Source organism: Rhinichthys klamathensis, unplaced genomic scaffold, assembly GCF_029890125.1.
Source record: "Rhinichthys klamathensis goyatoka isolate OS25496 unplaced genomic scaffold, OSU_Roscu_1.1 h1tg000206l_1, whole genome shotgun sequence".
Lineage (NCBI taxonomy): Eukaryota > Metazoa > Chordata > Actinopteri > Cypriniformes > Leuciscidae > Rhinichthys > Rhinichthys klamathensis.
In genome coordinates, this window is record NW_026606731.1 from 2,874,273 (window position 1) to 2,886,445 (window position 12,173).

At 37.1% G+C, this 12,173-nt stretch overlaps 3 protein-coding genes across 4 annotated transcripts in view; 2 read left to right on the forward strand and 1 right to left on the reverse strand.

Moving 5' to 3' along the window:
- Positions 1-12,173, reverse strand: part of exo5 (exonuclease 5) — a 274,495-nt gene that overhangs the window by 80,421 nt on the left and 181,901 nt on the right. The gene's annotated exons all lie outside the window — the stretch shown is intronic.
- crk (v-crk avian sarcoma virus CT10 oncogene homolog) lies at positions 284-4,537 on the forward strand. The gene is made up of 3 exons (XM_056263454.1): positions 284-887; positions 1,483-2,060; positions 2,291-4,537. The coding sequence occupies exons 1-3, from the start codon at positions 668-670 to the stop codon at positions 2,426-2,428; spliced, it is 936 nt and encodes a 311-aa protein (XP_056119429.1). The 5' UTR covers positions 284-667; the 3' UTR covers positions 2,429-4,537.
- ywhae1 (tyrosine 3-monooxygenase/tryptophan 5-monooxygenase activation protein, epsilon polypeptide 1) lies at positions 5,526-10,302 on the forward strand. Of its 2 annotated transcripts, XM_056263456.1 has the most exons (7): positions 5,526-5,718; positions 7,668-7,867; positions 7,953-8,059; positions 8,179-8,385; positions 8,622-8,758; positions 9,368-9,407; positions 10,040-10,302. In XM_056263456.1, exons 1-6 carry the CDS (start codon positions 5,655-5,657, stop codon positions 9,373-9,375), a joined length of 723 nt encoding a protein of 240 aa, XP_056119431.1. In that variant the 5' UTR covers positions 5,526-5,654; the 3' UTR covers positions 9,376-9,407; positions 10,040-10,302. The 2 variants fall into 2 exon arrangements, with proteins under 2 accessions (XP_056119431.1, XP_056119430.1); XM_056263455.1 differs by lacking the exon at positions 9,368-9,407 and having other exon boundaries at positions 5,527-5,718.

Sequence of the window (12,173 nt, forward strand, 5' to 3'; positions counted from 1 at the left end):
GTATTTTATATTGTGTTTTAGTGAAATTTGGATTATTGATAGTAAGAAAGCATTAATCATGTGAATGTAAAGATGTAAAAATGATATAATACATAATATACTTCTTGTAAATAAATGTTATACTTAATTAAAACGAAACGAGGTATGTTCTTATGGGCAAATCACAAACCACAAATTAAATAATAATAAAAAATAAAAAAAGTATTTACAACAGCCAATGAAACGGTAGAATAATACGGGCTATGGCCTCATTTTTAACATCGACCGCATCAATATGGCTACTTATAGGCCCCACCTGAATTGACTGTTATTGCATCACTTCCGGGAAATAAGGTCAAAAATTGTTTCCCTTGTCCGCCATTTGAAATATTTGAACTTCCTTGTGACAACTTCCAATGTACGTTTTGGTTTACACTAAACAATTAGCAGGGGATCTGAGCGAATAGTCTCAGTTTTTGCGTCTCATGCACGTTGGGATTCCGGCGTCAGTAGTTTTTTAATCCGATTGGAACAAAAAAGCGTAGAAAAGTGTGCGAATGCTGCGCGTATGCGAAACGTGTTCAACAACGGAACGCGGTAAAGTTTTTGCATGAGTTGAACGCTGCTTGCGGATAAGGAGAGGCGAAGGGAAGGCCTGTGAAGCCTTGGCTTTTTTCTTGCGCTAGTCATGGCCGGAAATTTTGATTCGGAAGACCGAGGGAGCTGGTATTGGGGGAGATTAAGCCGGCAAGAGGCGGTTTCGCTGCTCCAAGGGCAGAGGCATGGAGTGTTCCTGGTGCGGGACTCGATCACTATTCCCGGGGACTACGTGCTGTCTGTGTCGGAGAACTCCAAAGTCTCTCATTACATAATAAACAGCATCAGCAGCAATCGCCAGTCCGGACCAGGTAAGTTAAGCAGTGCATCTAAAAATACTAAAAACGACGGGACGAATAAATACTGCTTTAGCAAAACGCTTAGCAGCCCAATTAGAAACTTGTGTACTTCTGTACTATGAATAGTTGGCACATTCAGTGTAATTTTTCGCGTCAATCTAGTATTACGTTGTATTGTAATTTAGTGTGTTCTTTAAGACGTTTACACAAACAGAAATCAGTCATTTTTCTTATATAACTGTATTTTTGGTTCAGTCATTCAGATAATATAGTCGTTTTACTGTAGCAGCTAAGTACTAGTGTGAATCAATGTGTGTGTATTATATATATATATATATATATATATATATATATATATATATATATATATATGAGAGAAAAAACACTAACTTTTGTTTGCAGATGCTCAATCAGCAATGCTGAATTTAAAAATTATTATACAGCTTTTCTGATTTGAGCCAAAAAAAAAGTGTGGTATTTTCGAAAATAGAGACCATTATACAACAATATTAATCATCACTTCCACTGTTTACCAAGACTAAATTAAGGTAAAGCAGATCTTGATCGTCCATCCATCATAATGTGCTCTCTTGCTGTCATCCCGCAGGACTTGCTCCTCCTCGGTTCCGTATTGGAGATCAGGAATTTGATGCCTTACCTGCCCTGTTGGAGTTCTATAAGATTCACTACCTGGATACCACCACTCTCATTGAGCCCATTAGCAAAGCCAAGCACTCGTCCTTTATCAGCGTCAATGCGGGAACGGGAGGAGTTCCTCAGAGGCTTGAAGAGGAGTTCGTCCGAGCTCTCTTCGACTTCCCCGGCAACGACGACGAGGACCTTCCGTTTCGAAAGGGCGATATTCTCCGAGTACTGGAGAAGCCGGAGGAGCAGTGGTGGAACGCTCAGAATTCTGAAAGCCGTGTCGGCATGATCCCTGTGCCCTACGTGGAGAAGTACCGCCCGGCCTCGCCAACATCAGGGGCCCCTGGGGGGTCTGTTGGAGGATCCGCTGCTCACGGCAACTCTGACGGCCACAGCTCTCAGTCTCCACCTCTGCTTGGTGAACCGGGCCAGTATGCCCAGCCCACATCCTTACCCAATCTACAGAATGGTCCGGTTTATGCCAGGGCGATTCAGAAGAGAGTTCCCAATGCCTATGATAAAACGGCTCTTGCTTTGGAGGTAAAAGATGTAGTTATTTTTAATTTACAACATTGTATTAAACAGACACACAGATTACTTGTTTTGTATGTTAAAAACATCTGCATTTATATTACATTTTGAGAAATATTTTTTTTGTTTTGGCGCCTCCCAGTGGAACTGTAATTCTCTGTTTAAGTCTGTTTTGTACATTACATTTGCAAAGTAATTCCTCCACTTCTAACACTTGGTCTTTTGTCTTGTGTTGTTAGGTTGGCGACATGGTGAAGGTGACCAAGATCAATGTAAACGGGCAGTGGGAGGGTGAGTGCAAGGGAAAGCATGGCCATTTTCCCTTTACCCATGTCCGCTTGCTGGACCAGCACAATCCAGAGGACGAACTGAGCTGAGAGAGCAGACTGTCTTCCCTAGCAGCCCTTAGATGTACACTCATTCACACACATACACACACTCCGGCTCCTCACACATCCTCACTACTGCCCTTAACCTGTCCGCCTCATCATTACCTTGTGCCATTGTGTCTCATGCCAATGTACACAGTACCTGCAACAATTCCCTTGTTAGATTTTATGCAATAATTGAAGATATTTACCAAGTAAACACTAAATTCCACACACAACACCATACACTACAGAGCGAGGAGCATTAGTGTGTGGCTTCTTGTGAACTGCGAAAAGAGGAAGAGCCTGCTTGGACTTAAAACATGAGCGGTTTGGTGTCTTAACAAGGGACTGTTCCTTTGCTTCTTTGAATGCGGTAGCATACACTACTTAGTGTCCTAGAACACAACAGCTTTTTACACTACAAATCATCTACTACATGAAAATATTCAGAAATGCAGATCGAACATGCTTTGAATAGTCTTTTTGATTGGTTTGTCAGTCACTACTGGCTCAGCGCCAGTCAGACGGATGGGGCGGCACACTATATAAAAGATGGAGTAGCCCGAACCCTCACCGCATTTCGTTTTATTTATGCACAACATTTCTAATGTATACAAAATGGGCCATGTATCATTATTCACTACCGCTAAATAACTGTTTTACTACATTTTCATTATATATTATCAGGAAACGCTACTTGCTCCTTTGACCATTATTGCTGTACTTGGAAGTATTACACTAAATGCGGTTTTGTTGAATGTGTAACCGTAATTTCTAATGCTAGACTCAATACGTCAATATAAGATAGACTAAATAGACTTTTGTTGTTGTTTTTAAATAAAAATCCAACATTGTGACTTTTCCACTCAAATTAACTAGTGTTTTTGCCAGAACTTCCCTTGCCAAAGTTGAAAATACAATGAGTGGTTCTTGTAGTGCCTCTCTTATATGTTGTGGCCCAAAACTGCTTTAATATTAGATCTAGATATTTCTAAAAACAACCCAGTTATCTTTACAATAACCTAGTAGGATTTAATGAAGTGTCACATTAATGTGCAAAGCCTAACCTGATGCCTCAAATGTGTTTTGCTCAATTGATTTTGCACATACGAGCAGTCTTTATCTACTATCGGTTCATCTGGCTATTGACCTTTTTTTAACCATCAGCCTCCATCATGCCTGTATTATCTATTTCAATGCAGAAACTGTGTATTTTGTTCTTTAATGCCCAAGAAAGACATTGTTTTGCTAATTGCCTGCCTTAATTGCAGTTGTTGTCAATGACCAAATCAGCATCGTCTTTAGCCTAAATTGTTGAATGCATAATGCGGGGAAAAGTGGAGTATGTTTTGTTCAACCTTGTAGAAATGTTTCTTTTAACCTGCTTCCATTACTATTGACTGTATGAGAGAATAGAAATCGAATATCTGTGGACAAATGTATAAATTATAACACTAATAGACAGGCTACCAGAACAACACTATCAAATGTTAATATTTTTACCCTTTACCTTTATTTGTTGTTACTTTTAAAAAGAAAAGTTGACTAACTTTGTTTGGTAACAATGACAATCACCTGGAAACTATTCAGTTATGTCACATTTAATGTTAGAAAGCTTTGTTGTGTGTGTAGGTTAGCTGTATGTTGTCATGATGTGACAGCAAGCCAGCCATGTTATGTAATTGTCGCTTAAGTCGTAATTATGAAGGACTTTGATGTTCATGATCTGTCTTATTAACTGTCTGTTTCAGTCACAAATTACCTTGATGAAATTAGATCACTAAAATCAGCCACAAAGCAAAGCTGGAGTCTGAACTCTCACCTGTGTCCTGTGAGAATGATTTCACCTTAAAAAAGCATCACTTTCCTCTATGACTGAGTTGAATGAGTAATCGCAACATTCGTGTCTGTACATTTTAATTGTACCCAAAGTATTATGTTTAGAACCTAAATATCAACACAGTAATTTTGTGAAATTTATCTTGTGTTATCCTTTATGTGCATCCAAGTCTGTCAGAACAGTGTTTTAAGTCACACAAAAAAAATCCAACGTTTTTGTTACAGTTTTATTCATGTACATGAAATAAAGTTGACCCCTATAGTAATGCTATTAAACCTTTTACCTGGCCTCTGTCTAATATCATGCCTTGATAGTATTGTATTACTCTGTTATTAGGATCAACGTGATGGAGAAGTGCTTGTTTCATTATCCTACCATAGTATAAGACTGTTTAATTTTATGACCAGCTATTAATAATTCTGACAAGCCAACCTGGTTGAAAATTGTAAAGTTGTATCAGATAGTAATAGCATGGTACTTTGAAATATAGTGTGATAGATGATTACCATATTTATCATGTACAATGGTATTTCAAAGGCACATTTACTCTATTGTTAGTGATCTACACTGATATGGCACACAATTTAATTTCTATGGTGTAATTGATAGAAATATACTTGTAAAGCAAGTTTAGGCCCACATGCAATACCATCTAAAATTATATGAATGGATGAATGTATTATTTTATTTATAATATGTTAAATTGAAATGATAAAACACTTACCTCGTGCTGTTCCAACCCTGTATGACTTGACTTTCTTCTACAGAACATAAAAGAAGATATTTAGAAGAGTTTTGGTAACCACACTATATTGGTTACCATTGATTTCTATGTTATGGGCTAACCAAACAGATTTTCTTAAAATATCTTATTGTATGCTGACAGAGTAAATTAAAATAATTTAGCTTTTTTTAGTGAACTGTTCCTTTAAGTTTTCATTTCAATTTTAAGGTGTTATTTTAAATGGTCTTTTCTTTAAACTAATATATTTCTAACAATTACACACCAGAACGACATGAGGGTGAGTAAATGAAGACAATTCATTTTTTGGGGTGAACTCCTCCTTTAAATTCAAGAGTTACTTTCTATTGACATTTTTATAGAATAACGTTGGCCCTAAATGTGTCACTTTAATGCACAATGTTTGGTAACAAAAATAACAGAAAGGCACAGAATTAATTGTCTAAGAGGGTTAAAATACAGCATTCGTGAGGGGAGAGAGGGAGTGTGTGGAGCTGCTCTGTGTGAAAGTTCCCGGATGAAGGTGTAACGCCATCTTTACTCCACCATTCAATCCGCAGCTGTTGCTCGCACAGGGGCCTGCCGGTGAACTCACACTCCTCCTTTACTCCCAATCTCTCACAAAACACGCTCGCCGCGCGCTGTCCACCATGGGTGACCGGGAGGATTTGGTGTACCAAGCCAAGCTCGCCGAGCAGGCGGAGAGATATGATGGTAAGAGACTTTGAGAAGTAACGGGAACGTTGTTTTTACAAAGCGAGTGCTCAGACAGACTAACTGACGGTCGGGTTAGCTGGCTTAATTCGCGTACACACAAAGCGAACACCCTGTAAATGGCAAACCGATCTCCGTTTACCCTTTTAAAACGTTGATTCTTTTATTTGTACTGTCCGTTAATTCTGTTGATGTGATATTGGGGTAACTACAGAATGGCATATGAAGATGGAGACGTTTATTGAGGAGACAAAATGGCGGAGAGTTAGTGGGTGAGGCAAGCTGTTGCTAGCCATGGCGGAGGGGGTGGCTGCAGTCTTCAAGGCTCATGTGGGCGAAGAACGGTTCAAATATTAGTTAACAGCTGTCTTAATCGACCCAATTATTCACGATAAGGAGTTATTTCGGTACCAGGGCCGCCCTTTTCTGCGTTTACCCCCGCAGCACATTACGAGAGACCGTGGCTGTGTCTCAAAACCTTTTGAGCTGCCTACTTTTTGCGTATTATGGGCGCGTTGGGCTATGATACCCAAAAATGCTGTCTAGGCAGGTACCTCAGTAGATTTAGAGACGCAGCCGTTGTACAGTAAAACAAAGCTAAGCTCAGATACAGTAGTTTTGCAGTGAGATTTCATTTCATACTGTAGAGAAGAGGCTCTCTGGTTTGTGGTGTTCGTGATTTTAACGATATACTAAACCAACAGCTATAACTGTGCCTTGTTGGTAATTTATTGTCTAGTTTAGTCATCCATTAACCTATTTTTGGTTTCTAGGGTTTTCACTCAGCACTTAAAAGTATGCTTGCTGATAGTATGTAGAATGATGGTTTGTTAACAAAGGGTATGCACAGTGTTTTATGATTGAATACTGACTACACAAGGGCAATGATTGCAAATGTACATGTAACGTTAAATGTTTATCTCTTATTCGAACAAATGCATAATTACACACACCATAGTAGTGCTACACGATTCTGGATAAATTGAGAATCACTATAAATATATATACACATTACACACACATTTTTGTTGTGTAAAGTTGAGATCACGGTTCTTCCATGATTCTGATACAACTAAACAAAATAATATGTAATTTACTAAAGGTTCTAACAAGATGTTATTTGCTGCAGTCTATTTATGAAATATATTTAATTGGCTAATTGTTGTTATTTATTATTATTTAAAAAAAGCAGTGAGTGAATGAATGATTCAATAACTTTCTCATTAATACTTCACATGTTTCATTACTGGATGAATCAGTGTTTTTGAATGAATGGTTCAATGAAACATATATTTTAAGTTGCTTGTCGCAAATGCACACTTGTCGGTTTAGCGATATAATTGAAACAATCTTTATTTGATGCGTCAAATTACTTTCAAAAGGTGATTTACTCTTTTTAACGCTACTGTAGACATCAGTGCTTATATCTGAACTATAAACTTTTATGGACAGTTCTTCTGAGATTATTTGAATATTTATAACTAAGAAATGATGATACTGTTTGGTTGAAAAAACTGTTTGTGAAGCTGTTACATACCTAAAGATGACAACTGCTCTCTCTGGGTCAGCGGCAGCGCCAATGCAGATTTAAATGTTCCTCTGCGATCGTACTTGTAAGAGGTTTAATAGATACAGGCGAATCGTTGTCATTTAGGAATAAGATCGCGTGGGTGTTTGATTTGAGATTGATATTAACGATTAATCGTGCAGCTCTACCACATGGAGTGTAACAGTGGCTGCCCACGTTATCATGTTTGATCAATTCCCCTTTGGAGAAAATGAATGGGGTTATTTTTTTTAAATCCCAGAACCCGTTGGACTCTTTGCTATGTAACTGGCTAATAAAATGTGTTCTTATTTTTGCCATAGTTGTGGCTCGTATTCTGCTTTCTGGCTGAGATCAAATCCAGTAAGCAAAATGTCCATCACATTTATTTTCAATTTTCCAGAAATGGTCGACTCCATGAAGAAAGTGGCTGGGATGGATGTTGAGCTAACAGTTGAAGAGAGAAACCTGCTCTCCGTGGCCTATAAGAACGTTATTGGGGCGAGAAGAGCATCCTGGAGGATAATCAGTAGTATTGAGCAGAAAGAGGAGAATAAGGGTGGGGAGGACAAATTGAAAATGATTCGGGAATATAGGCAAACGGTAAGATGTGCGCTAACTAGCATTCATTAACATCACTGGAATATGATGCATTTTATGCTTTTAACCTTTACATTTTCATGTCCAGGTTGAAAATGAGTTGAAATCAATCTGCAATGACATTCTCGATGTATTGGACAAGCACCTAATCCCAGCTGCAAATTCAGGAGAGTCCAAGGTCTTCTACTACAAAATGTATGAAAGCCATTAGTTTTTCCTAAGTGAATCTAAGTTTGAATTGTATGTGACATAATGAGGTCACGGCTTTATTTATACATGTTTTAAACAGACCTTTTCTTCCTTTGATGCCTCAGGAAGGGTGATTACCACAGGTATCTTGCTGAGTTTGCCACAGGAAATGACAGGAAGGAGGCTGCAGAAAACAGTTTGGTTGCTTACAAAGCTGCTAGTGATATTGCAATGACAGACCTTCAGCCTACACACCCTATTCGTTTGGGTCTGGCTCTTAACTTCTCCGTATTCTACTATGAAATCCTCAACTCTCCCGACCGTGCATGCAGGTTTGTTTTCTTTGTGTTTTGTTGTTTTTCAGTGTCAATTTCAAATCTTTTTGCTTGAAGTACAGCAGACAATAAAAGTTTTCATATTCTTATTTAATTTGTATGAATATGGTGCCATCTAGAGCTTTTAGATTGTGTTTGGCTACTTATCTGACCAAGATGGTATTATTTATTGCAATGTATTCCTGTTCATTTGTAATGTTGAAACTTAATAATAGTCTATGTGTGGATCTTAGGTTGGCAAAGGCGGCCTTTGATGATGCTATTGCTGAACTGGACACATTGAGTGAAGAAAGCTACAAGGACTCAACACTCATCATGCAGTTGTTACGTGATAACCTGACACTATGGACTTCAGATATGCAGGGAGATGGTAAGACACATCATCTTTCTTGCAGTTTCAGATGCTAAGCTTGACAAACATGTCTTTGAACCCCATTGGTACATGAAGGTGACATCCTCAAAAGCTCCTCCACAAACCAAATCTATTTTTAGAGCGATTGTTTCAGAGTGTCCCGATTTAGGACTTGTAAGGCATCTCTAATATCTACCTCTAAAAGAAGAGTTAAAATGAAGGCGCCTGGCTACTTTGAAAGTAAAATTGTTCAAGCAAACATGCCTAGGTATGATTAAAAAAATATTTTATTTAAATTCATCCCCCAGAATTTCTTTTTCTCAGTATAGTGTAGTGGTTTTTAATGTTATTGCATAAACCTTTTATATATGTAATGTGCATCCAAGATATTCATTCCTACCCCAGAAATAAGACCGAAAGCTGTATTTTTTTGAATAGCTTTTAAACCATTTTGATGTTCCTCTATTGTTTTCAAAAGTATATCCTGACCTAGTGCGCATCACTGCATTTCTTTGCAAAACCAGCAGTCTAATCTTTCTCTACTACATTTCATGTCATCTTGTAATGTGTCCAACCTCATGCCGTCCAACTTAACCCATCTTGCCTTTTTTCATCCCCACTATTTAGATTCCTAAAGGAAAATGTTAAATGCCCACAAACTTTATTTGTAAGTGAGGCCACTTTTTCCAGCACTTGCCTTTTTGTCCACAAATTGCATCATCACTCACCCGTTTGTAAGCTTTGTGTTGCTATCTTTGTAGCCACAAGAGTGCTATATGTGCAGCATGTCTGAAACAAACCGTTTCTGCATGATCACTGCCAGATCCTCTGTCCAATTGGAATGGCTGTGTTGTACCAATATATTCGAATTTGAGAGATTCTGGTATGTTTTCCTAAGAAATGTACAGTACGGGTCTCTAAAGGTCTTATCCTTTGGTTTGGGAACTGAATTAGGTGTGACAATTAAATGACCGTATGAGATAACACTGCATTCAAATTAGACTTAAGCCAATTTTTTTATTTTATTTTTTGAGCTTGAAAATGACAAATTCTATTTTTGTAACACTATAGATCAATTTTATTTTTCTCACAGCATGTATTTAGTCCTTCACTATTGATTATTTTTATTTTTTGCTTTTTATAGCATTTTATTTGGCAAACTCCTACTGCACAGTATCTTGCAAGGGTTGCAAACTTGATGATGTGCGAAAATGCACAACGCATCACACGTGGATTTCTTTAAGGGACACACAATTGTGGTGCAATGCAATAACAATGGCTTTGTTTCTCTGTGCACAGGTGAGGAACAGAATAAAGAGGCGCTGCAAGATGTGGAGGACGAAAACCAATGAGACAACACAGCCAATATGAGACTCCACCCCACTCCCCCTCCCCCTCCCCAGACCCCACTCACAAAGGGAGCAACCGAGCCCAACCTTATAAGTGGCACTCAACAGCTTGATGCCTCCAGTTTTCTCTCCCTTTGTTTGATTTTTAATATTATTCTGTTTTATTAGCCCTTAAATTGAAATAAAATATACCACTCATGAAACAAACTTCAATTATGATTTTTGAATGGTCAGAACTTAAGATTTCTTGGAGTTTTTTTTTTTTTTTTTTTTTTTTTTTTTTTGTCCTGGTACAACATTTTTCCTTTTTTTTTATGTTTATTTGCTTTATTTCTCAACATTTTTATCAGTTGCTGGATATATTTTGAGTTTTTCTTAATGTAATTACAGAAATTAACTTTTATTACTATTACTGATATGTCTACTATTAGTGGTTTGAGCTGTAATATTTCTGTGTTAGTGCAATTATATGATGCAGTTAAAGAAAACAATTAAAACTTTAAAAGGGCAAGTCTAAACAAAGTGCTCTTTTTGTTAATTTAGTTTTTCAGAGAAAGTCGAAGCAAATTTCTTGATATCCATGTGGAGCAAAATGCTTAACATCACCAAGTAGTAGTTATGTAGTAACATTTACCAGTGGTCTGGACTGTAATTTGTGCTAAAATACTGTATTGCTCACATAGGCTGATGATGGTGGGTGGATGGCTGCAGCTCTATACAACTGAAGGAGCCTTGTTGCTTTTAGAACTAAGACAAATGCAGGTCTCCATTTGGCTGTCTCAAAAAGAAAAAGAAAAAAAGCACTAATAAAGTTGATTTTAAGCCTGCATGAGTACATGAAATAGTCTATTTTTCTTCTCCCCCCTTGAATCTGCATAATGCATATAATTTCTTCTGTACTTTGTTAACTTGAAACTAGTTTGTACTACTGGATATCTGACTGGAACCACAGACTTAGAATCTGTATTACAACGAAACAGCATGGAATTAACAATTAACTTAAATAAAACTGCCTCAAGTAAAATATTTAACCACCTCTTTTGCACTCAAAATGTTTTCCTTTCTCATTTATCTCTACATTTTATGTGTTTTTCCTTCAACATGAAGCAAAATCCTATCTTTGGTTGGTAGTGAAACATTTACCCTGCAAAGTTGGAGAAATTTATAATGTTTTATGAAGTGAATTTTTCTGCTTTGGTCTTTCAGGAGGAAGACATTTATTTGAATTTGGAAAAAGAAGTTGGACTGTATATATGCATTGTATATTGTGTGTATTCATTCAGATTCTGCACATATCGGAACATTCAAAGAAAGTATTTAGTGCACCAAGATTGTAACCTTCCATCTCCGTGCAGGTTCACAGGAATGTTGTTCAGGGTCCTGTGATGAGATGGCCCTCTATCGCAATGGTTCTCAAACGGGGTCTTAACCCCTTAACTGTCACCGTCCCGCTACCGGGACGCCTAACTTTACTTCACTATATTTCTATTAAATCCTAATCTAATTATGACAAATTATATATCGTTGGAAAGGTCAAAGACTTCTAAATAGATATTCTACCCCTGTTTTGTGTTACAAATTATGTAGGAAGAGTAATTGATGAATTTATGACAAGAGTGCACCTCAAAAAATCTGCATCATAATAGGAGGTCTGACCTTTGTCACAAAAAGTCGATGCACCCACTTTTAATGATTGAAACTTCTGTTTTTATGCTAAAAGTTCATAATAAAACATATAATCTAGTATTTTTCAATAAAAAATTATAATATAATATTATCCTCTAAAAATTATAATATATATATTATCCTCTAAAATATAATATTATTTTTTTATCGCCTTTTTTATTATATCACAGTTATCATAAATTAGGTATCATTTGAAAGCTTATAAACTCAGAATTCATCCTGTGAAAACCGTTTTATAATTGAACGTTGCGTTACCATAGAAACGGTACTCTAAATTATTTTATCAGGCTCCTCCCCTTTTAGGCATCATTATATTTCATAATTTATGATCAAAACCTTTTCTAATCTTGACAAAACACATATTGTCAGAAAGGTCTGTGTCTCAAGGTTCCAAATTT

What these genes read in the sequence shown, in the direction of transcription:
- crk (XM_056263454.1), top strand. Translation starts at nt 668, where the DNA reads ATGGCCGGAAATTTTGATTCGGAAGACCGAGGGAGCTGGTATTGGGGG. An exon ending in CAATCGCCAGTCCGGACCAG is followed by an intron (nt 888 to 1,482) that starts GTAAGTTAAGCA and finishes GTCATCCCGCAG; the next exon opens with GACTTGCTCCTCCTCGGTTC. An exon ending in AAACGGCTCTTGCTTTGGAG is followed by an intron (nt 2,061 to 2,290) that starts GTAAAAGATGTA and finishes TTGTGTTGTTAG; the next exon opens with GTTGGCGACATGGTGAAGGT.
- ywhae1 (XM_056263455.1), top strand. Translation starts at nt 5,655, where the DNA reads ATGGGTGACCGGGAGGATTTGGTGTACCAAGCCAAGCTCGCCGAGCAG. An exon ending in GCAGGCGGAGAGATATGATG is followed by an intron (nt 5,719 to 7,667) that starts GTAAGAGACTTT and finishes TCAATTTTCCAG; the next exon opens with AAATGGTCGACTCCATGAAG. An exon ending in TCTCCCGACCGTGCATGCAG is followed by an intron (nt 8,386 to 8,621) that starts GTTTGTTTTCTT and finishes TGTGGATCTTAG; the next exon opens with GTTGGCAAAGGCGGCCTTTG.